We start from the raw sequence: 25,258 nt of genomic DNA, 5'->3' as shown, positions 1-25,258 counted from the left end.
ATTCCACACAAATGATTTATATTGATGCCATCACTCATCCTAACTTGTATTTATTGTCTCATTGAGTAGAAATGGAAATTCAGTGAAATACTTAAAAGTGAGAATGGCTGGCTGACTGGTAATAGTGAGGCATAAATGCACATCCTTGCAGCAATCAAGTGGAAGTCAAACAGGTGTCCTATGAGCATACTCCGTGGTGATCTGGAAACACAATATGAGCCCTTATTATTAACCGTGCCTTGGTGGGGAGGAAAATGCATCCATTCATTGTTCTGGGAGGAATGCCGTATCTGGTTGCTATGTCCAGATATGATTGTTCCAGCTTAGCGTTGATGAAATACCTGTCTAACTAGATTTGGCCCTTGATGGATGTGAGCTTGTGATGTTATTACAAGTAATGATACAATGGATAAAGTAAGAAATGAGCTTTGTATCATGTAATGTGTACATTATTTTCTTGATGTATTTTTGATAACGTTTTGCTCAAAAATTAACACTTTTCGGCCAAAAAAACACATAGAAAATAGACTACATTCTTAATAAAATTCTATTTTTTGTAATATAATATATGCACATCATTTTAAATCATGTCCACTGTCACTAGATTTATCTATTCTTAAGATGGAGCTGTGCTATCCACCCTGATGTGTTTTTGCAGATCGTCTACCTGCTGAGACATCTGTCAGGCCATCATGGGGGATCATCACAGGGCATATGTGTGTAGGTGAGAATACACACCTTGACACTTGCTAATATGTCTTTATCTGTAGTCTAAGAGAGAGTTCATAATCCAAGTTAGGTGAAATAGAGTAGCATACATAAAAATAGCTATTTTTAAATATTTTGTGCAGCTTTTGTTTACATTGAGTCTGTGATGTGAAAGTTTCGGTTTTCCGGTACAGAAAAAAAAATTCACGACATGTTGAATCTACATATCTAGCTCTAAGTAGATCAGGTAGCCTACTTATATCATGAGTTAATTAGAGTGATATTGTTTTAAATGGTTATCAGTACACTTTGGTTTTCAGAGCTTTTGATATATTCAGTTTGGGACTCAACTTATTCATTGTTCTGTAAATGATAAACAGCCACCCCCCCCCCAAGTGACATTTATATCAAGCACAAATATGCAAATTGCTCTACATTTGGCACATAGTAAATTGAGATACCGAATTATGCATTGCATGATGTCTCTTGAAAAAACATGAAGACCAAAACACCACATAGAGGTGCTGGGGCCATTACTTTGTCCACCTGTCCTCTTCCACAGCGTCACACTCTCTGTCTCCCTTCCTGGATGTGTATACGTATGCATAGTTGAGCAGTGTAGGGGAGTGGCTACATCGCTCTCCTGTGGCAGGTAGTCAGGGGGAGGGACTAGCTTACCTGTGCACAACTAGTACTCAGTGCACTGTGAACAGTACACCTGTTACACTTCCCACACTTTCTCTCCCTCCTCCTGTCCCGCTCTCTTCCCTTGTTTTTTTTTTTTTAATTTTTATTATTTTATTTTCCCCTTTGGCTGGTACGATAACACAAAAGAGTTGACGGCTTCATCATAACTATGGATCCCAAGGAGGCCAGCGGGCCTGAGAAAGAGAAGGAGAAAGAGAAGGAGAAAGGAATAAAGAGGAGGAACAGGCCCGTGTTCCTGCGCTACCTGGAAAGGAGGAAGACTGACTCGATAGTGGCCGACGACATGGCCAAAGGTGACATCAACCTGGGAACGCTGGTGAGGAGGAGTCAGTCAGACAAGACAGAGTACAGCACAAAACTTAAAGGTACACCAGCTAATGACGCCTCTGGGGCATAAAACTATGGCAACAATCTGCACACACTGAGTACACCAAGTTGAAGATGACATTTTTTCTGACAACTCTCTCACTTCTTTTCTACCCAAAACTGACCGTAGATAATGTATCAATGATATATATCAACGGGCATTCATTCATTGGCCTTTCAATCCAAAGAAGTATCTGTGGATTGAGGGCAAAGAGCCACATACATAGATGCAAACATAAAGAAACACGCACGCATGCGTACATGCATGCACGCACAAGCACACACACGGCCTGCTTGCTCTGGATACTTGGCACCTGTTGTGTTGCTATGTGTTGAGGCCAAGATATTCCCACAGGGATGAGGTCACATATGCAAACCATGCTCCCATCTTGTACACAGTGGAACAAATGTAGAGTAGTCCCCGGCCGCCTTGTATACAAATGCTATGCTACAAGTGAATTTTTAAATGAAGGGCTTTCAAATACATTTTTTAGCAATGAGATTAAGTAATAAATTAGCATTAAGAATGTTTAAGCACAGAGGCTACAAAAGTGTGTGATTCATAGGCTTTGGTTCTTCACATCTGAAGGCAGGAGTTTTAGAGCATGTCACGGGAAAGAGATTTTCATGGCTGGTAAAGTGTCTCATTAAGGCTGCTGACATGGTCTTTTTAATGATAAGGCTGATATCCGCATTCTTGGATAACCGGATTGATCATTTCTTATTGTCTTTTTAAAGATTGGAAATATTGCACTTGAGGCAAAATGAGTCACAGCGCTGTGACAGTAAAATGAGTGACTGCGTACACATAGAATGTAGATATTCTTGTGCCACTAGTTCCTTATATTCTTCCATCAATGAATAATATGCCCCACCACACTACAATAGTCCAACATTGGCGCCCAGTTCACCGCAAGTAACACGATTTATCCATCGCTTAAGATAACAACTTTTCATTTAGTATCACCGTAGCATGATATACCACATGCCCCCGCTGTTTTACTGAAACAGAAGGACTCTACCTATTAGCACTTTCTGTTTTCTTGGCTTGTGCTGCCGACCTGCATCAAAATAAGAGTTGTCAAACAAAACCAGGGGTGTTTTCAGTAAACCAATCACCCTCCCTGCTCTGAAAGGACTTTAGCCTTGCTCAGGCCAAGCGGCATTACAAATTCACTGCTGTATTATCATTGCAAATATTGACATAATGATGACTTCACTGAAAGAGGAAACATGTGAGTTGTTGCTGAGCAGTGAGTTCTCATCTGTCTGTCAAACAGGTTGGTCAAGCCATGAAGCCCCAGTAACCTGACATTGAGTCCACCAACTCAACACAATACTTTTGATTTTCTGTGACATCATTTCTTGTCCTCACTATTATTTCAAAACTAATGCATGACACACATTAATGAAGTTTTCACACAAACTGAGAAATGTATGTGTTAAGGCTTAAGGGCTTGATAAAAAGAGTATGTTTACTTTGTATTTTCATTGTCTGGAAACTTATTGATGACTGAATATACCCACACTGCTCATACATTCGCATTAACTGAATGAAAACGAATAAATAAATAAAAAAGTTAATAAAACTGCTCAACAATATTTTCAGTGTAAACATAACCCCCAGCAAAAGATATATAACATTTATGCATATACCTGAGCTGTGACCCTTTACAGTTTTTTTCTCGACAGCAACACTCACAATTTCCCCGTATATTTTACTAAATATATTCTCAATGTTAAAGTCCATTGTGCTCTCAGCATAGTGACAAGTTCTACCATGTCATTTTTCCTGGTGGTGACACATGATATACTGGGCCTTGTGTTATGAGGCCTTCCGTTAGATCCCTTTCAATGGGCTAGACAGTGAAAGGGGCCTGTATCCACTTTCATGGGAACGCTGTGCCAAAAGCCATACCTCACTGCTGACAGTGTTTACAAATGGGACGACTTTGGGGATTTAAGTTAACCAGAGTTTGATTCCATCTCTCATTGAGTTATGATAGGCTATTGCTATACTGTGATTACATTATAACAATGCAATGGTTTTATATCAGTGAATCTTTTTAATGCCAAGCAAAAGTTGAAGAGTCTTGTCCGCAGGCATATGAATCACTTTTAGACAAACATTTTGTTTTTTTATGAGAAAGTTCTTAGTAAATGACAGGAAAGATTGGAAAGTGATGTATGACAGGGCTGTAGCCAGATTTCAATCCCTGAATTTCTACATGTGTGGTTTCCACTCAGTTCTATGATTCACCATTGGTAGAGGTTTACATACAGTGCATCCGGAAAGTATTCACACCCCTTCACTTTCCCCACATTTTGTTATGTTACAGCCTTATTCTAAAATGGATTAAATTCCTTTTTTTTCTCTCATCAATCTACATACAATACCCCATAATGACAAAGTGAAAAAGGTTTTGTAGAAATTTTTGTAAATTTATTAAAAATAAAAAACTGAAATATTGCATGTACATAAGTATTCACACCCTTTACTTAGTACTTGGTTGAGGACCCTTGGCAGCGATTACAGCCTCAAGTCCTCTTGGGTATGAAGCTACAAGCTTGGCACACCTTTATTTGGGGTATTTCTCCCATTCTTCTCTGCAGATCCTCTCGAGCTCTGTAAGGTTAGATGGGGAGCGTCGCTGCACAGCTTTTTTTCAGGTCTTTCCAGAGATGTTCAATGGGGTTCAAGTCTGGGCTCTGGCTGGGCCACTCAAGGACATTCACAGATTTGTCCCGAAGCCACTCCTTCGTTGTCTTGGCTGTGTGCTTAGGGTTGTTGTCGTGTTGAAAGGTAAACCTTCGCCCCAGTCTGAGGTCCCGAGTGCTCTGGAGCAGGTTTTCATCAAGGATCTCTCTGTACTTTGCTCCATTCATCTTTTTCTCGATCCTGACTAGTCTCCCAGTTCCTGCCGCCGAAAAACATCCATTAGCAAGGTGATGAGAAGTGCCTGGTTTCCTCCAGACGTGACGTTTGGCATTCAGGCCAAAGAGTTTAATCTCGGTTTCATCAGACCAGATAATCTTGTTTGTCATGGTCTAAGAGTCCTTTAGGTGCTTTCTGGCAAACTCCAAGCGGGCTGTCATGTGCCTTTTACTGAGCAGAGGCTTCCGTCTGGCCACTCTACCATAAAGACCCGATTGGTGGAGTGCTGCAGAGATGGTTGTCCTTCTAGAAGGTTCTCCCATCTCCACAGAGGAACGCTGGAGCTCTGTCAGAGTGACCATCGGGTTCTTGGTCACCTCCCTGACCAAGGCCCTTCTCCCCCAATTGCTCAGTTTGGCTGGGCGGCCAGCTCTAGGAAAAGTCCTGGTGGATCCAAACTTCTTACATTTACGAATGATGGAGACCACTGTGCTCTTCAGGACCTTCAAAGCTGTAGACATTTTTTTGTACCCTTCCCCAGATCTGTGCCTCGATACAATCTTGTCTCGGAGGTCCACAGACAATTCCTTTGACTTCATGGCTTGGTTTCTGCTCTGACATGCACTATCAACAGTGGGACCTTATATAGACAGGTGTCTGCCTTTCCAAATCATGTCCAATCAATTGAATTTACTACAGGTGGACTCCAATCAAGATGTAGAAACGTCTCAAGGATGATCAGTGGAAACAGGATGAACCTGAGCTCAATTTTGAGTGCCATAGCAAAGGGTGGGAATACTTATGTACATGCGGTATTTCAGTTTTTTATTTTTAATAAATTTGCAAAAATTTCTACAAAAAGTTTTTCACTTTGTCATTATGGAGTATTGTATGTAGATTGATGAGAAAAAAAATGAATTTAATCCATTTTGGAATAAGGCTGTAACATAACAAAATGTGGGGAAAGTGAAGGGGTGTGAATACTTTCCGTATGCACTGTAGGTTCTGGGCCTTTTTCCAGGTGTTCACTGAAGACTTAACGGTAATGATAACGCGTGAAAACATAGCAACATTTCTATATTATATAATACTCCTTGTTTCTCGTTGACCAGATATTCTAATTGTGTTCCTCTTAAAAGATATCGCAAACTATTTCAATTACACATTTCTTGTGAGTACGAGGTTTAAAGGTCTAGTAATATTTCTGTAAAACATTTACAGTAACGCCTCGTTTTTTTTTCCATTAAAGCCATTAAAGCCACAGTCCTGAAGATTAACTTGAGAGCATATGTCGTTGTTTTTTATATGTTCTGTCGCTGTTATAAAAGCTGATCCACAAATACTCATATAATAAATATCTTTGCAGTTGCTCTTTAGAATAGTTAATAGTTAATAGTTACAGACTTTCCAGAGGAAAAAAAACAATCACATGGCATATAGCATTTTATGTCTTCAACAATGCAGCCAAATGTGGCAGAAAAAAAGGCAGACATCAGTGAAATTGTTGTGGCCAACTAATAGATGTTGGAGACCAAGCTGGTAGAGACCAGCAGATGCTACAACACCAAAAGGTAAAACTTAAGGCCTCTACACACCGTGGACATGACAAATAAACAACACGAAAATACATAATATTTGTCTGAGAATATTTCGCATCAAACATATACTGGTAGCGATACAAATTTGCGACAGAAACACAGCTGTCACAAATTCACTGGACGCGAGGGGTACACAGGCTACGGTCACACATGCGCGAATGCATCGCCTGCCGAGGCGAAATCCGTATTTTGTCTTGTTGAATGTGGGCAGTGCAGGATGTGACGCAACCGGAAATCAGTTTGCTGTTTTGTAGTCCGTTTGATTAGTTGCTGTTGGTCACACGAGTGATTGTTGGTTTTGCGATGGGAAAATGTATACTGAAGTCCAGACAAAGATAAATATACACTACCGTTCAAAAGTTTGGGATCACCCAAACAATTTTGTGTTTTCCATGAAAAGTCACACTTATTCACCACCATATGTTGTGAAATGAATAGAAAATAGAGTCAAGACATTGACAAGGTTAGAAATAATGATTTGTATTTGAAATAAGATTTTTTTTACATCAAACTTTGCTTTCGTCAAAGAATCCTCCATTTGCAGCAATTACAGCATTGCAGACCTTTGGCATTCTAGCTGTTAATTTGTTGAGGTAATCTGGAGAAATTGCACCCCACGCTTCCAGAAGCAGCTCCCACAAGTTGGATTGGTTGGATGGGCACTTCTTTGAGCAGATTGAGTTTCTGGAGCATCACATTTGTGGGGTCAATTAAACGCTCAAAATGGCCAGAAAAAGAGAACTTTCATCTGAAACTCGACAGTCTATTCTTGTTCTTAGAAATGAAGGCTATTCCATGCGAGAAATTGCTAAGAAATTGAAGATTTCCTACACCGGTGTGTACTACTCCCTTCAGAGGACAGCACAAACAGGCTCTAACTAGAGTAGAAAAAGAAGTGGGAGGCCGCGTTGCACAACTGAGCAAGAAGATAAGTACATTAGAGTCTCTAGTTTGAGAAACAGACGCCTCACAGGTCCCCAACTGGCATCTTCATTAAATAGTACCTGTTAGAGCCTGTTTGTGCTGTCCTCTGAAGGGAGTAGTACACACCGGTGTAGGAAATCTTCAATTTCTTAGCAATTTCTCGCATGGAATAGCCTTCATTTCTAAGAACAAGAATAGACTGTCGAGTTTCAGATGAAAGTTCTCTTTTTCTGGCCATTTTGAGCGTTTAATTGACCCCACAAATGTGATGCTCCAGAAACTCAATCTGCTCAAAGAAGTGCCCATCCAACCAATCCAACTTGTGGGAGCTGCTTCTGGAAGTGTGGGGTGCAATTTCTCCAGATTACCTCAACAAATTAACAGCTAGAATGCCAAAGGTCTGCAATGCTGTAATTGCTGCAAATGGAGGATTCTTTGACGAAAGCAAAGTTTGATGTAAAAAAATCTTATTTCAAATACAAATCATTATTTCTAACCTTGTCAATGTCTTGACTCTATTTTCTATTCATTTCACAACATATGGTGGTGAATAAGTGTGACTTTTCATGGAAAACACAAAATTGTTTGGGTGATCCCAAACTTTTGAACGGTAGTGTATGTGTTCACTTAATTGTCTCATCCGTACATGTTATAATAGTTTCATAGACAAATACAGAGGAAGAACATTGGTGTACAAGTTATATTTGTTTGCTAGCTTAGCCAAGTTAAGCTAACTAACAAATAACGCGAAACTGAAATCAGAATTGGGATCATGTTTATTGGCCATGTAGGTTTGCGCATTCATGGAATTTGACTCCGGTTTCGTGGAATCGTGGCTCTCTCTGTGTACGTAACATAGAATACACAACACAACAATCTTCAGATATACGTATACACAAGGATTGACTATATACATCCAAAATAAGAGGCGATAAAGTGCAATGGTGAAGAGAATATACCAGAGATCTCATCTCATCTTCAGCCAGGTTGCGGTGGCAGCAAGCTAAATAGGGCACTCCAGACGTCCCTCTCCGCAGCAATGCCATCCAGCTCCTCCTGGGGGATCCCAAGGCGTTCCCAGGCCAGATTGGACATGTAGTCCCTCCAGTGAGTTCTGGGTCTACCCCAGGGTCTCCTTCCAGTTGGCCGTGCCCGGTAAACCTCCAAAGGAGGGTGCCCAGGAGGCATCCTAGTCAGATGCCCGAACCATCTCAACTGGCCCCTTTCGATGCAAGGAGCAGCGGCTCTACTCCAAGCGCCCTCCGGATGTCCGAGCTCCTCACCCTATCTCGAAGGCTGAGCCCAGACACCCTACGGAGGAAACTCATTTCAGCCGCTTGTATCTGCGATCTCACCTTTTCGGTCACTACCCAAAGCTCATGACCACAGGTGAGGATTGGAACGAAGATTGACTGGTAAATTGAGAGCTTCGCCACAACGGTCCGGTACAACGTCCGCGTTACTGCTGATGCTGCACCAATCCGCCTGTCAATCTCCCGCTCCATCCTACCCTCACTCATGAACAAGGCCCCCTGAGATACTTGAACTCCTTTACTTGAGGCAACAGCTCATCCCCAACCCGGAGGGAGCAATCCACCATTTTCCGGTAGAAAACCATGGCCTCAGACTTGGAGGTGCTGACTCTCATCCCAGCCATTTCACACTCAGCTGCAAACCTCCCCAGTGCGCACCAGAGGTCGCATTCTGATGAAGCCAACAAAACCACATCATCTGCAAAGAGCAGAGATGCAATTCTGAGGTTCCCAAAACGGACACAATCCTCACCTTGGCTGCACCTTGGTGAGGAGGATATACCAGAGATAGTGAAATAAATGTTAGCAGGTTACTTACATACATACCTGAGGTAGATGGACATGACAAAGTGTACCAGTATACGTACAGTGTACAGTACAGTATATACAAATTGGTTGGATTTATTTGACAAGGTTAATCGTTCATTTGAAAGACAGCCCATGGAAAGAAACTTTTTATGTCTGGTTGTTTTGATGTACAGCACAGCGCTGGTGTACAGTGCTCTGTAGCGCCTACCAGAGGGGAGGAGTTGGAACAGGTTGTGACCAGGGTGTGATGGGTCTGCAGTGATGTTGCCTGCCCGTTTCCTGACTCTGGAGGTGTATAAGCCCTGAATGGAAGGCAGGTTGGCACCAATGATTTTTACTGCAGACTTAACTGTCTGGGGCGGCACGGTGGCACAGTGGTTAGCGCGGTCACCTCACAGCAAGAAGGTCCTGGGTTCAAGCCCCGGGGTAGTCCAACCTTGGGAGTCATCCCGGGTCGTCCTCTGTGTGGAGTTTGCATGTTCTCCCTGTGTATGTGTGGGTTTCCTCCAGGGGCTCCGGCTTCCTCCCACAGTCCAAAGACATGTTGGTCAGGTGAATCGGCCATACTAAATTGTCCCTAGGTATGAATGTGTGTGGATGAGTGTGTGTGTGTGTATGTTGGCCCTGTGTGATGGTCTGGTGGCCTGTCCAGGGTGTCTCCCCGCCTGTCGCCCAATGACTGCTGGGATAGGCTCCAGCATACCCGCGATCCTGAGAGCATGATGAGTGGTTCGGATAATGGATGGATGGACTTAACTGTCTGTTGTAGTCTGTCCCAGTCCTGTTTGTTCACCAATCCAAACCAGACAGTGATGGGTGTGCAGGGGACCAACTGGGTTATTGCAGTGTAGAACTTAATCAGCAGTTCCTGAGGCAAGTTGAAGTTCCTGAGCTGGTGGAGAAAGTACATCCTCTGCTAAGCCTTTTGGACGGTTGTGTCTCTGTGCCCACCTTAGGTCCTGGGAGATTGTGGAACCCAGAAATTTGTAGGTTTTCACCACAGTTGAGTATGGTGGAGGGGGGTAGTGTTGGGGGCTCCTCCTGAAGTCCACTGTCACCTCCACAGTTTTGAGCATGTTCAGCTCTAGGTTGTCATGGCTGCATCAGAGAGCTAGCTGTTCCACCTCCTGTCTATATGCAGACTTGTCACCATCCCTTATAAGGCCAATGATGGTTGTGTTGTCTGCAAACTTCAGGAGTTTAACAGATGGATCAGCTGAGGTCCAGTCATATGTGTAGATGGAGAAGAGTAGAGGGGACAGCACACATCCCTGGGGGGTGCCAGTGCTGATTGTCTGGGTGCTGGATGTAATTTTTCCCTGCCTCACCAGCTGCCTCTTGTCTGTCAGTAAGTTTTTAATCCATTGGCAGATGGGGGCTGGTACAGTGAGCCAGGTAAGTCTGGAGTGGAGATATCTGGGATGATGGTGCTAAATGCTGAGCTGAAGTCCACAAACAGGAACTTTGCGTATGTCCTGAGTCAAGGTGCTGGAGGATGTAGTGCAATCCCATGTTGACTGCATCCTCCACTGACCTGTTTGCTCGGTAGGCAAACTGCAGGGGTCGAGCAGGGGGCTGTCATTTCCTTCAGGTGGGCCCAAAGGAAATTATGTTATTAATAAATGTTCCATTTGTTTACGTTCAATGCCCCTCTCCCGACTCAATTACAGCCAGGGACACGGGAAGGTATTTTGAGTGGGGGTGCTGAGGTGCTCTCTATCTAGGCTAGTATTTATTTGCCAAGGAAATATCCATCCCTCTCTCAGTCTCTCGCTCACGCATGCTCACACACGCACGGTGGCACAACGACAGACCCCAGTGCACTCGTACAGTATAACTAAGCACGCACACTGTGTGCGCGCACACACACACACACACACTACAAAGACGTAATGTTAAATATTTTACCAACAATGTGTTGGAATTTACAGTCAAATGAGAGGTAAAAGGAAGGGAAGCTATTCAGAATTAATTTTAGCACTCTGGGATGGATGTAGTAATGTAAACAGCTACATGGTCGATCAAATGACACACACGCATGCCCATCATTTGACATACCAAAATTCTAATAGGCCCATATCAGTTACGCACACAACTACTACTACTACTACTACTTTCGGCTGCTCCCATTAGGGGTCGCCACAGCGGATCAACCGCACACAAACACATCTTTTTCACGACAACACTGCTAGCCGAAAACATGCCATTAACACAGACACAGGATATTCATTAGGCCTACATTAAGAACAGTCTGCGCTGCGCATATCAACTGGTGTAATATCAATAATGTGAAATTGCCTTTCCTGCTAGTTATTATGAATGTCATTTTAAAGTATGCCACTCAGCTCATAGCATTGTCTATTCCTGGCTACCTACATAGCCTACTACAAACATGACATTGACGGTTCTGGCTACAGTCTCGCACGGTCCAAAAAGAGCCTCACAGCTCAAAAGGCCAAAGTATGTTCTTGCTTTTGTAGCTTGTTTGTATAGACCAGATATTTTCGCCCGAGTATCTCCCCTTACTGTCTTAGTCTTGCTCTAGCACCTTCAGTGTCTCCAAAAGGGGTGTATATGAGGAGCAAACCCATGAAATAGCCCTTGTGTGCACAACCCATCAAGTCGGGCATAATGACAGCAAGTTGCTGACCACCTCGTCACTACCAAACGTAGACTGGAACAGCGTCTTACGCTTTGAGGACTCCCCTATCACCACTGAGACATTCCGTACAAAGTTTAGCATGTCTGCAACAACACGAACTCCCCTCGCCACTTTGTGTAACACCAGATCTAGTGAATGGTTACTGCAGTACACATAGAGTTCATTTTGACACTGCTCTTTCAGTTTTGCTTGCACGCCTGAGATGCAGCCTGGCATACTATTAGTAGCACCATCGAAGCAAAATCCCTTTAGACGTTCCAGTGGCAAATTCAAGCGCACAAAATCATCTTTAATGCAGTAAAAAGGGTTTCTCCAGTTGAATCGGGTGCATTATAAAACCCGAGGAATACTCACTGCCTCGAGTTTTGAATCCACATATTGCAGACTACAGGACAATTGCTCTGTTGTACTTACATCGGTGGTCGCATCTGCAATTAAACCATAGAAATAATGCTCTCTCGCTTCGGACATGATTTCTCTTTGAAGAGCATGGGCAAATATTTCCAGTATTTCATTTTGAATTGTGTCCGAAATCCAGTTGTCTCTTCGCTGTAGCCACTCGCGGGATTTAGGCAAATCATATGTCCTCTCCATCATTAGTTTCCAAAGCACTCCATCTCGATTATTATGGCCTCTGAACGGAAGCCCTTCACTGCCGAGGAATCTTATCGATCTAAATATCAGTTCTAAGACAGTTCTGGCAGTTTGTTGGTCTTTCTCAACACTGTCTGTCAGTAGAGCATTAATTGGAGTGTTGTTGAGCGAATCAAGCATCCTCACTGATTCTGAATGTATGTCTGACATCTCGTGCTGGCTAAACTTTGTGGTTGCTTTACGGCAGTTACAAAAGCCTCCTACTGTGAATGAACTCGTCTTTCTATCGTGATGTCTTAATCCCTTCTCTACGGCTTTGCCGCAGGTGAAGCAAAGAACGGTGTCTCTCTCCGTGACACAGTGAAACCATTTCCACCTGTTAAACCACATTTTTTGAAATGACCGCTCGAAGGTCTCTGTTCCAATTCTCCTCCCAGGAAAACGCATATCTGCTCGACAAGGCTCGTCAAATCCTCTCACACTCACCTTAGCTGAGCGGCCTGGCCTGGAACATGTAGCTGCTGAGCCCGCTGAGTCCTGCCGGTCTGTGTTTGCTAACGTTAGCTCTTGGGTGTTAGCAGCCGCTGACCCGCTAGCTGCACTGTCCGCACTGCTAATATCCTCCTGGTGATCATCAGTGGGGAATGGGGACAGTAGAAGTAGGCCGAGGTGCTGCTGCTTTAGCAGCATCTTCTAACTTGGTAGTCCTTGCTGTTTTCACATTTTTAGAATTGAACAAGTCTAAGATTAGTTTTTGCGCCATGTTAAGTTACCTCGTCCGACGGCCGTTTGCCAATCAATGCCTCGTGACTGAGCGTTTGTATCAACATCAGAGTGACAGCGCCGTGAACCCGTAGGTCTGTGATCACTAAAAACTAACGAACACATTTTGATTTTTAAAATCTGTTTTCTTCCCCAAAGCAACATTATTTATTATATCGTTTTAATATATATACACTACCGTTCAAAAGTTTGGGATCACCCAAACAATTTTGTGTTTTCCATGAAAAGTCACACTTATTCACCACCATATGTTGTGAAATGAATAGAAAATAGGGGCAAGACATTGACAAGGTTAGAAATAATGATTTGTATTTGAAATAAGATTTTTTTTACATCAAACTTTGCTTTCGTCAAAGAATCCTCCATTTGCAGCAATTACAGCATTGCAGACCTTTGGCATTCTAGCTGTTAATTTGTTGAGGTAATCTGGAGAAATTGCACCCCACGCTTCCAGAAGCAGCTCCCACAAGTTGGATTGGTTGGATGGGCACTTCTTGCGTACCATACGGTCAAGCTGCTCCCACAACAGCTCAATGGGGTTCAGATCTGGTGACTGCGCTGGCCACTCCATTACCGATAGAATACCAGCTGCCTGCTTCTGCTCTAAATAGTTCTTGCACAATTTGGAGGTGTGTTTAGGGTCATTGTCCTGTTGTAGGATGAAATTGGCTCCAATCAAGCGCTGTCCACTGGGTATGGCATGGCGTTGCAAAATGGAGTGATAGCCTTCCTTATTCAGAATCCCTTTTACCCTGTACAAATCTCCCACCTTACCAGCACCAAAGCAACTCCAGACCATCACATTACCTCCACCATGCTTAACAGATGGCGTCAGGCATTCTTCCAGCATCTTTTCATTTGTTCTGCGTCTCACAAACGTTCTTCTTTGTGATCCAAACACCTCAAACTTGGATTCATCCGTCCACAACACTTTTTTGCAGTCTTCCTCTGTCCAATGTCTGTGTTCTTTTGCCCATCTTAATCTTTTTCTTTTATTGGTCAGTCTCAGATATGGCTTTTTCTTTGCCACTCTGCCCTGAAGCCCAGAATCCCGCAGCCGCCTCTTCACTGTAGATGTTGACACTGGTGTTTTGCGGGTACTATTTAATGAAGATGCCAGTTGGGGACCTGTGAGGCGTCTGTTTCTCAAACTAGAGACTCTAATGTACTTATCTTCTTGCTCAGTTGTGCAACGCGGCCTCCCACTTCTTTTTCTACTCTGGTTAGAGCCTGTTTGTGCTGTCCTCTGAAGGGAGTAGTACACACCGGTGTAGGAAATCTTCAATTTCTTAGCAATTTCTCGCATGGAATAGCCTTCATTTCTAAGAACAAGAATAGACTGTCGAGTTTCAGATGAAAGTTCTCTTTTTCTGGCCATTTTGAGCGTTTAATTGACCCCACAAATGTGATGCTCCAGAAACTCAATCTGCTCAAAGGAAGGTCAGTTTTGTAGCTTCTGTAACGAGCTAAACTGTTTTCAGATGTGTGAACATGATTGCACAAGGGTTTTCTAATCATCAATTAGCCTTCTGAGCCAATGAGCAAACACATTGTACCATTAGAACACTGGAGTGATAGTTGCTTGAAATGGGCCTCTATACACCTATGTAGATATTGCACCAAAAACCAGACATTTGCAGCTAGAATAGTCATTTACCACATTAGCAATGTATAGAGTGTATTTCTTTAAAGTTAAGACTAGTTTAAAGTTATCTTCATTGAAAAGTACAGTGCTTTTCCTTCAAAAATATGGACATTTCAATGTGATCCCAAACTTTTGAACGGTAGTGTATATACTTAAAAAAATAAAATAAAATTGCAGTCAGCAGTAAGGGCGTTCATCCTGCCTGCAGCTCCTCCTCCCTGCAGTTAGGGGGTGCTGCAGCACCGTTAGCACCCATCTTCCCGCGCCCCTTCTTACAGCGTCTCTCTTGTGGGGCAGTTTGTAATTTTCATAAGCAATGGCGTACAAAACCGGCTGGTTAGACACAGCTACAATCAAAGTCTCCTGGCTCACTAAGAAAACTACAGCCAATTGCAGCCAAGTGGGGTCAACAACATCCACTTCTTTGCTATTGGTTGAGGCTGCGAGTTCGCCGGTCAAAGTTCACTAAAGTTTCGCCACTGGAAGCGAATGTTAAATTCGCCCCTTCGCTGGCACAGAATGGAAGTGATCGGGAGGCGAACATTTGCCAGTGCTAATTTCGTGTATGTGTGACCTGTAAAGTTTTGAAATAAAAACTCAAATACCATGAAGTGCATTTTGGGAATCTTTAGAGACACATTTGCATAACAACAACGGTACATCTGCTCGTGCATCTGCTAGCCATGGCTACTAACACTGTTTACCAGCTCCGCTACTTCCAGGCTTAACGTGAACCAAGAGCGTTTCACATCTACAACACTTAACCTAGAGCGCCCTCTTGTGACCAGAATAAACATTAAAACTAACACCAGAAACATTACTAAACATATTACAAAGCATGGAAATTACAACCCTCCCTTCCTTAGATTTTTTTTAACAATAACTATTAACCAGTCCAACTCAAACTTTCTCTTGCATTATACCTTTTAGTCAGTTCAATTTAAAGTCAGTGAGGGATGACAGGGGTCTTCTGTTTACCCTGACTGGGTATCTCTGAACAGGTGACTGTGGCCCAGGGGGGTTAGGGACTAAGGGATCTGGGATTTGTTTAGGGTGGATTTCGGTCCAGTCCACGCCTTTCAAACCACATTGCCGAGAGTGGTGATTTTCAGCTACAGGGAGGATCTTGAAGTGGGATGAGTTTCTGGTGATGACATGGTTATTGTGTTTGGCTGTCACCATGGAGCCTTTGATGGCGATGACCCTGTATGGGTGGGGATTGTAAGCAAGGGCATAGCTTCCCTTCCTTCTTTTGATGACACAGGACCCTGTGGCCTACTTTCACAGCCAAACGAGCAGCATGGCGCATCCTGTAAGCATTGTGTCTCATCCTGTTCTTTGCCACTGCATCTGCTTGTCGTAGCTTTGCATCAGCCTGAGACTGGTAAGGAAGAAGAGATTCAGGCAGCTTGATTCTGAGGGGCCTACCAAACAGCACATCTGTAGGCGCCATTCCAGTTGAGCAGTGAGGCGTGTCACAGTAGTTGCGGGGGAATATGTACAGAGTCTGTTTCCATGGGTGACCTTCAATGTGGGCAGCACGTATGGTCTTTTCAAGAGTACACATGAAGCGTTCAGCCTCAGCATTGGCCTGAAGTCACATCGGAGTTATCTTCCTATACCTGAAACCCAAGTATGTAGAGAAGTCTGCATATTCCCAGCTTTGGAAGGGCGGGCTGTTGTCAGTTTTGACCTCCAGTGGAATTCCCAGTGTAGAGAATATTTTGTCGAGTTTAGGGATCATGGTTCTGGCTGATGTGGACTGCAGAATCTCTACCTCTGGATACCTGGAGTATTCATCTATGACCACCAAAAGGTAATCACCAGAAGTGAATGGACCACAGAAGTCCACACCAATTTTGTTTCCCATGGTGAAGATGGTAGCTCAGACATGAAGAGAGGTTCTTGCGTGTGATGAGGCACAACAGCCTGGCATGGGATGCAACCAGCTATCATGGTTTCTACTTGTCTGTCAATGCCATGGAACCAGACTTTCTCTCTGATCAACTTCTTAGTTTTGACCACCCCCTGATGGCCTTCATGTGCCAGTGACAAGGCCCTGATTTGTAATGAATGAGGGACAATGATCTTCGTGCCTCGTAGCACAGTGTCATCCATAGTGGTCACAGTTAGTTCATCGTTGATTTTCTTGAATGACATTAGAGCAGCAAAATCCACTCCATCAGAAACATCTTGTTTTTTGGACAGTGACTCCCATGAGCCTTCTTTGATGAGTTGAATGGCTTCGCACAGAGTGGGGTCAGTTTTGGTCGCCTCTTGAATTCCACTCAGTGTCATTGCCGTGGGGACAGCATTTGCTGTAATAAAGTTGACATATTCTTCTGCTCGTCTTTCATTGTCTGAAATGTCATGAGAGATATGTGATACTCGTGCAGGGTGGTGTGACATATAGTCTGCTAGGCTGTCCTTACCAGACTTGTAGCGGACTGTGTAGTTGAAAGGCTGCAGATGTAGACTCCAGCGTTCTATACAAGTAGGTGGCTTGGATTTGGGGTTTTTGAAAATCCATTCCAATGGTTTATGATCACTGATAAGTGTAAAGGGTGCTCCGTAAAGGTATCTGTGAAAATGTTCACAACCCCACACAATCACAAGTGCTTCCCGTTCTCTTTGTGAGTGTTTTTGTTCAATGGGGGACAGCGCTCTACTTGCATAGCTTATCACTGTAGCTGGTTCATTGGGGCCATTCCTTTGTGCCAACACAGCCCCAAGACCTACTGGACTTGCGTCAACTACTAGTTTAGTTAGTCTGTGTGGGTCAAAGTAGGTCATCACTGTATCACTTGTTAGACTTCGTTTCATCTCATCGAGAGACCTCTGGTGCTCTTCCGCCCAGGTCCAATGAACAGTCTTTTTTGTAAGTTCTCTCAGAGGTTGAGTTATTGTGGCAAAATCCTTGATGAAAATAGCACTGTAATTTGCCATGCCCAGAAGACTGCGGACCTCACTGGCATTAGTCGTAGCAGCAGTGTCGTGAAGTGCCTGAACCTTCTTGGGATCCAGAGAGAATCCTCCATCTGAGAATGTGTATCCAAAGAAGTCCAGAGTGGTTTGAGCGTATGAGCACTTGGCCTTGTTGAGGGTTAAGTTCTTCTCCCTTAGTCACTGAAACGTTTATTCAAGAGCTAGGTCATGGGCAAATCTTGTTTTCCCAAACACTAATATGTCATCACTTAGGTTGATTACTCCTGAGATGCCATCCAGGGCTTGTTGAATGGCATTTTGGAACACCTCTGCAGCCGATGAAACTCCAAAGCTCAGTCTTTTGTAATGTCGCAGCCCTACATGGGTGGAGAATGTTGTGATATATCGAGAGGTTGACTCTAGTTCTAGCTGATGATACCCACTGTTCAAACCTAGCTTTGAGAAGAACCTGGTTCCATTGAGTGATTGTATCACATCATCTACTGCAGGTGTGAGATGTCATTCTTGTTCGAGGGCCTGATTTGGTATCCTCATGTCTACACAAATGCGCACTGCTTCCGGGTCTTTTGGTTTTGGAACAGGAACGATTGGAGAGACCCAGGGAGTGGGACCATCCACCTTCTTGATGATGTCAAGGTCCTCTAGACTTTGCAGTTCAGCCTCAATTTGCTTCCTTACATGAAAAGATACTCTTCTGTGAGATTGTGTGACGGCAGGGACATCTCTCTTTATGTGCAATTTGACTTGAAAGTTGTTCAGTTTTCCTATCCCCTGAAAGAGGTCTGCATACTCAGTGAGGAGATCATCCACTGCCCTCACATCTGTCTGGTTTGAAGTTCTTGTGGGCTGCTCTGGCTGCTGTGGAGATGTGTGAAGAGCATTGGTGATTTTGATTAGTCCCAGTTGACTGACTGGCAGTGTCATGGCCCAGTAGACTGCCATTACGTTCTTGTATAACATGGAATGTTGCATTTGTGAAGCGCGATTTGGATTTGACCAGTGAGGTGAATTTTCCTAGGGCAGGCAGTGGTGTGCGTGAACCATAAGGAAATATGGGAACTGTGCATTTGGTGAGTGAGGGCTTCTGTCTAAGTCTCTGGTGAGCTGTTTCATCGATGATATTCATAGTTGCCCCTGTATCAAGCATCACTTTTCCGTCGCGTTATATTCAGGCGCCGACACCTACGAGCGGGCTAGTCTGTATCCCAGTATGTGGCTGATCTACGAGGCTTAGCCAGCGTATGCAAATTTCAGGCGCTACAAGATGAAATGGTACATGACCAACTCATTTTACACAAAAACTGTGACAGAATCAGGGACAAACTGTTGCTTGAAAATGATGACCTGACACTAGCCCAGGCTCTTAAGATAGCACTGCAGGTCGAGTCTGCATTTGAATGTGCGGCCAGTCTGTTTTCTCTCACCTCGCTGTACCTGAATGATCAGCCAATGGGTACAACCCAGCCATAGACACAGACACCAACTCCCCTCGCCAGTGCTGTTAGCAGCCCAGACAGTGTACAAGTAGCCTCACAACCCCATGCTCGCTCACAGCAGTGATGTGGGGACTGTGGCTCTCCCACACACAATTCAAGAGCACAACCTGTAATGGGAAAATCTGCTCCAACTGTGGAAAGCTCAACCACTTTCACAAAGTCTGTAGGTCTGCCCCAGCCAGAGCCCACCGACAACACCCAGCCACACCTGCTCCTGCAATAATAATCCATAATGTTAGCTCAGGATGAGTGTCATTTAAAACATGTTCATTGATGACATCACTCTACCTCTCCTTCTTGACATGGGGGCCACAGTCTCACTGCTTAACTTGGCAACTTGGAAATGATTCTTCTCCCACATGCTGCTGGGAAAGCCCTCCATGACCCCACGCAGCTACAGTAATGCTGAAATTGACATTGTGGGCTCTCTTCAGTTGCCCGTGAGGTATGGGGACAGGACTCTGCTGATGTTCACGTTTCACTTGTCACGCCACAGGGCCAATCTCCTTGGCCTCGGCCTCTTCAGCAGCCTAGGTTTCACCCTGTTAGACACTACTGGCACAGAGATTCACACTGCTACCAACCCCTGGCAGCAACAGCACTGTTTGATGGGCTGAGCTGTCTCACTGCCTTCACCCACCAGCCCCTGTTAGACCCAACAGTAACGCCTATCATGCAGCCACTCCACCGCTCTCCTCTGGCCCTGTGCAATGAAATTTCCTCTGAACTACAGTGCATGCTTGATGACAGCAAACTGAGCAGGTGAACACTTCACCTTGGATCTCCAATTTGGTTGTGGCTAAGAAGAAGAACGGGGGGCTGCGCATTTGCGTGGACCTGAAAGCGGTAAAAAAAGCCATAATACCTGATAGATACCCCTTGCCAATGACAGAGGAGCTCACTGCCCAGTTCCATGGGTCGACCATTTTCTCAAAACTTGACCTCCGCCAGGGCTATCTCCAGGTGCCTGTACACCCTGAAAGCCGCAACATCACCACCTTCATTACCTACAAAGGGGTTTTCCGCTACACACGTATGGCTTTTGGGTTGATTCAGCTCCAAGTTGTTTCCAGAAAATCATGGCCTCCATCTTTGCTGGGATCCAGGGCATGGCCATCTACCTTGATGAGATCATTGTCCACGGAGCCACCACCGCAGTGCATGATGAATGCCTCCACAGCATACTTGGTGCATTAGCTGAGCACCACCTCACACTAAATGGTGAAAAGTGCATTTTTGGGGCCTCAGCCATTGAGTATGTGGGGTTCCGCCTCTCCGCTGAAGGTATTGCCCGTTTCACTTGAACACAGAAGCCATCCTACGTGTCCCAGAGCCCACCTCGCCCGCCCAGGTTGCCTCCTTCTTGGGCATGACAGTGTAATATCTCCGCTTTTTGCCGCAGTACTCCGACACAACAGAGCCGCTGCGCAAACTGTAGAGGACAGATGAGCCCTGGCTCTGGACACCAGCCTGCTCTGACACGATGCACTGCCTGAAGTCACAGCTCACCTTACCACCAATCCTGGTGCAGTTCAACCCAGCCAGCCCAACCCGTCATCACATGCGACGCCTCCGCCATCGCCATTGGTACCGTGATGCCCCAGCTGCATGGGGGAGTGGAAAGGCTGATTGCTTTCACCTCCTGAGCATTCAGCCCCACAGAACAGAGGTACTCAGTAGGGGGGTGAGAGGCTTTAGCATGCCTCTGGACCTGTGAACACTGGCACATGTACCTTTATGGATGCAAATTCACCTTGAGGACAGACCATCAAGCGCTCACCACCCTCCTGGCCACATCAGGCACTGGCCACAAACTACTCCGCCTTCACCGTTGGGCTGACCGCTTACAGTAGTATAATTATTGCCTGCAGTTTACGCCAGGCCAGGACAACGTGGTGGCTGACCTGCTATCACGTTCGATCCCCAACCTACCCACACCCCTGGTTCTGGCCTCTGAGCATGACCAGGCAGAGCATGACCTTGTCCAGCTTCTCCACATACCCCTTCAGGGTATGATGACATCGTTGTCACTGATGGAGCTCCAGGATGCCTCAGCAGCTGACCCTGTCCTCTCCTCAGTTTCAACATACTAGATCAGGCAGGGCTGGCCCGCGAAGGTGTCGGATGAGCTGTCTCCCTACTTCAGGATCCGAGAGGAGCTGGCATGCGAGCATGACACTTGTGTTGCCAGAGGCTGCTGCACTGTGGTCCCAAGTGCCCTTCCTGCACGCGTCCTTGCTATGGCACACAAGGGCCACTTGGGCATAGTCAGGCTCAAACAACAATGCTGGGACCTCATATGGTGGCCAAGGATCGACAGAGACATCGAGACCCTGGTCAAGGACTGCACTGCCTGTCTGCTCAGCGGCAAGACCAGGGCTCCAGCCCCACACCCGCCCATGCAGTTCCTGAACTGGCCGTCCCAACCCTGGGAGCATCGACAACTCGACATCTACGGTGAGCTGCAAGGGGTACCACACCACCAGCAATTTCTTGTTGTGACCTATGACCTCCACTCTAACAGCCAAGGTGTTAACTGATATTTTAGACTCCCTGTTCTCATGATGGGGATTGCCCAAGAAAATCATGACTGATAATGGGCCCCAGATGGTCTCACACAAACTGTCCTCCTACCTGGAAGGGAAAGGGATCCACCATATTCGCACAGCTTTCTATAACCCAGCTGCCAATGGGGGGAGGGGTGGTGGTGGCGGAATGAATCAGTCCTTAAAGAACAGAATCAGGGCGCACCTCGCCCAAGGGTGCACAATCAATAACAGCCTCCTCCAGACACTGCTACACTATCATGCCACCCCACATGCCACCACTGGAGTCTCTCCAGCCTCCCTCATGCTGGGACGGGAGCTTCAGCTACCTCTGGATAGGCTCCACCCTGCCCTGGCCTATACTCCAACTCACCCAGTTCAAGCCACAGTCAATACACATTAGAACTAGACGAAGAACTGGTTCAACTTGACATGACGAGCCAGGCCTCCTGCCATTGTCACTTACGACTGGGTCCGGATCCGATGACCTCACTGCGACAATAAGCTACAGTCATTCTGGTCAGATCCTGTCCAGGTCAGCCGACAGCTCAGCCCAGCCGCATTCAGGTTCATGGATGGCACTCGCTGGCATGCTAGCCGCCTGCACAAGGTACAGGCCCCTCTTGGGCCAGGATTGGGTGCAGCCCCTACAGTAGCCCTACCAGTCTCACAGCTTGACACCTCAGCATCCCCAGTGCCTCTGCACTGTGACACCTTAGCCCCTCCTATCCAGCTAGGAGTCATGGAGCCAAACTCTGAGGCTAGTGCTGCACCTGTGCCCCACACAGTCCGTGCACGTACCCGGCCTGTGCACCTGCGTGACTTTGTGACCGAGTATCACACTTAGGTTCTTGTGTGTGTGTGTGTGTGTGGGGGGGTGTTATGTCTGGCATTGCTGCAACAATACCATGTTTCGATCCAGTTAAAAGTTTTTACGAGTCATGTGAGTGAACGTTGTGAGTTGTGTTGTTTGATTGAAGAGTACGCCCCGACTAGAGCTTCGCCTGTTGTCTTTTTTTCCACAACATAACACCACAATTAATTACCAGTATTGCCATTAGTGTCAGCGAATTAAATAAAAATGAAAATCACTGTAACTTGACAGTTCGCATGCTAAATTGACAGTATGTATGAATGTCAATGTGTGTGTGCGCACGAGTGCACATGTTTGTGTGTTTTCCTGTAATGAGCCAACACTCTGTTTAGTATATCCTCCTGCCTTGTGTAAAATGCCTGTGTTACAAATACAGTAAAATAAAGGTCTTCTTCAGGACTAGAGTATGAGGAGACTGGCAGTTTCTTTGTCTTTTTTTAATTATCATTATTATCATTATTATTGGCAGGGTGTTTTGATGAGTTAAATATTGGACGAGATATAATGCTACTCTTTTACAGTCAATATTTTGTCAGAGTCGCAGGTATTGGCTGGACCAGGGCTTGAATTCCAGACCTGCGTAGACTTCCCCTCTCTCTCTGTGTCTCTCCAAATGAATGGCATATCATTTGCAGATTTTTAAATTTGCCATACCAGGCATCTGAATCTTTCATACACGTTGTGCTGTGTATGAATCTGCGGAAATGTACAGTAAGCACCTGTGTTGTAGAATTCACTAGACTGCGTATAGTATATCTGTCATGTATATATGTGGCGATGCACTGAACAAGCAAGTAGATCGATGGACTTTTAAGGCGGAGATTGGAAAAAAATTGTGTGTGGGTAGATGTGATTGTACATACAATTCTATACTCATGTAAGTCTTGTCTGTGTCCCGACATACGCAGACGCTTGTGTTTATCAATGTATGTAGAATCCCCCCACCCCCATCTCCACCACATCTGCCTCCACCCCAGCAGGAACAGATGGAATGCCTATGCACGCTTTAGCATTACATCACCAAAATGATTAGTTCCGTAACCCGAAACGAGCCTTGCCTCTCTCTCTTGCTCTACCTTGCTCTCTCTCTTTTCATTCCCCCCAGAGAAGGAAGTGGTGCGTGCAGGCGATTAGGCGGTGAGGAAGCATCCAGCATCCCTCTTCCCTGAACACAGACTCCTGCCTGCCTTGGCTGTCATGCAAAGCACAGAGGAGCCAGAGACTGATTAGGCTACAGAGCGATTAAAAAAAAAGAGTGAGAGAGCTGGGGGGGGGGGCAGAGAGAGAGACGCAGAGAGAGGGGGAGGGAGAGAGAGAGAGAGAGAGAGAGAGAGAGAGAGAGAGAGAGAGAGAGAGAGAGAGAGAGAGAGAGAGAGAGAGAGAGAGAGAGAGAGAGAGAGAGAGAAAGAACCTGCCTGGCATTTTAATTGAGGCCTTTTTGGCGTTCAGTCAAAAATAATGACACTGGTGTGAAATAGCAGTGGCTGTCTTGAAGTCAAGGAAAATGTTAGGGAAGATGTTAGGTTTTCCCAAGCATGCACAGCCATGAGAGGGGTGTGTGTACAAAATGTTTGCGCAAATGCATAAGATGGAAAATGCATCACTTTCAGAACTGCAAATTTGAGCAGAATAAATCAAATAGGTTTAATTTATTGTGACCTTTAATTGCTAATAACCTCATCAGGTGTGCAGCTGTGCATGCTGTCTGTGTACGTGTGGATTTCATGAGAATTAATCAGGAACAAAATCTATCACCTCTAAGGTTTAATTATGCATTTTTAATCTTATAACCTTACCCCTGTTTCCTCAGAGAGAATGACGCCGCATGAGCTGTCATCCACTTCCTCTCCAACCCCCCCTGACCCTGAGGAGGTGCGCACAAGAAAAATGAGCCGTAGGGCAAAGGTCATCCAGGAGTTAGTGCAGACGGAAAAGGACTACTTCACAGACCTGGAGCTGTGTATCAGAGAGGTGGTCAAGCCTCTCAGAGGTCTGCAGGTAGTAAACCATTTTCTGTCTGAGAGAAGCAGCTTGATGATGTGTGACTTCAACCCCACTTACCTGTTCAGACTATTACCAGAGTTAAAGACAAAGTAGTGGTATTTGAGGTATGTTATTGGTTCCCTAAAGGAGAAAATCTGTATTTTTTCCCCTCTGGTGGGGGATATCATTGGCTTTTTACCACTGCGGATAAAGCAGTCCTTACCGTCGTTTTTTTTTTTTCGAAGAAAATAATAAAGCTGCTTGATTAAATTCAGATTTTTGTATACTCTCATCTCCTGTCAGGTGGTGGATGTTGACAGGCTGTTTAGCAACATGGAGACAGTGAGTGAAGTATCTGCAGCACTCCTTCAAAGACTGCAGGAGGCCACTGCTGAACCTGACCCCGATACAATTATTATTGGTAATGCCACGATACTCACATCATCCAGATGCTTATTGTAGAAATTACTTTACTTTTACAAATATGTCTTATACATGGACAGGTCCAGCTCTAAATCTAATGGCTTTTTCTTTTCTTTATATAAAGGGGAAGTTTTCATCCAGGCCAAGGCAACCTTGGAGGACATTTATAAGATTTATTGTTACCATCACGATGATGCTAATTCATTACTAAAATCATATGAAAAGGAGGAAGAATTAAAGCAGCATTTCATCAAGTGTGTATTAGCCCTGAAGTAAGTTAACTCAG

The 25,258-nt window shown here is 45.0% G+C and overlaps 1 protein-coding gene across 1 annotated transcript; it reads left to right on the top strand.

Annotated features, from left to right (window-relative positions):
• Positions 1-1,414: 1,414 nt before the first annotated feature.
• LOC130113237 (rho guanine nucleotide exchange factor 38-like) lies at positions 1,415-25,248 on the top strand. Its single transcript, XM_056280799.1, has 4 exons — positions 1,415-1,781; positions 24,377-24,564; positions 24,853-24,970; positions 25,097-25,248. The coding sequence occupies exons 1-4, from the start codon at positions 1,565-1,567 to the stop codon at positions 25,246-25,248; spliced, it is 675 nt and encodes a 224-aa protein (XP_056136774.1). The 5' UTR covers positions 1,415-1,564.
• The last annotated feature ends 10 nt before the right edge of the window (positions 25,249-25,258 follow it).

The sequence above is a fragment of the Lampris incognitus genome, chromosome 5 (assembly GCF_029633865.1).
Source record: "Lampris incognitus isolate fLamInc1 chromosome 5, fLamInc1.hap2, whole genome shotgun sequence".
In the NCBI taxonomy this organism is placed as follows: domain Eukaryota; kingdom Metazoa; phylum Chordata; class Actinopteri; order Lampriformes; family Lampridae; genus Lampris; species Lampris incognitus.
The sequence above is the reverse complement of the archived record's forward strand: the minus strand, read 5'-3'. Positions and strand labels throughout refer to the sequence as shown.

Bases quoted from the DNA above. Each gene is read 5' to 3' on its own strand.
- LOC130113237 (XM_056280799.1), top strand. From the start codon at position 1,565: ATGGATCCCAAGGAGGCCAGCGGGCCTGAGAAAGAGAAGGAGAAAGAG. The intron at 1,782-24,376 runs GTACACCAGCTA...CTGTTTCCTCAG, and splicing joins GTACAGCACAAAACTTAAAG to AGAGAATGACGCCGCATGAG. The intron at 24,565-24,852 runs GTAGTAAACCAT...ATCTCCTGTCAG, and splicing joins AGCCTCTCAGAGGTCTGCAG to GTGGTGGATGTTGACAGGCT.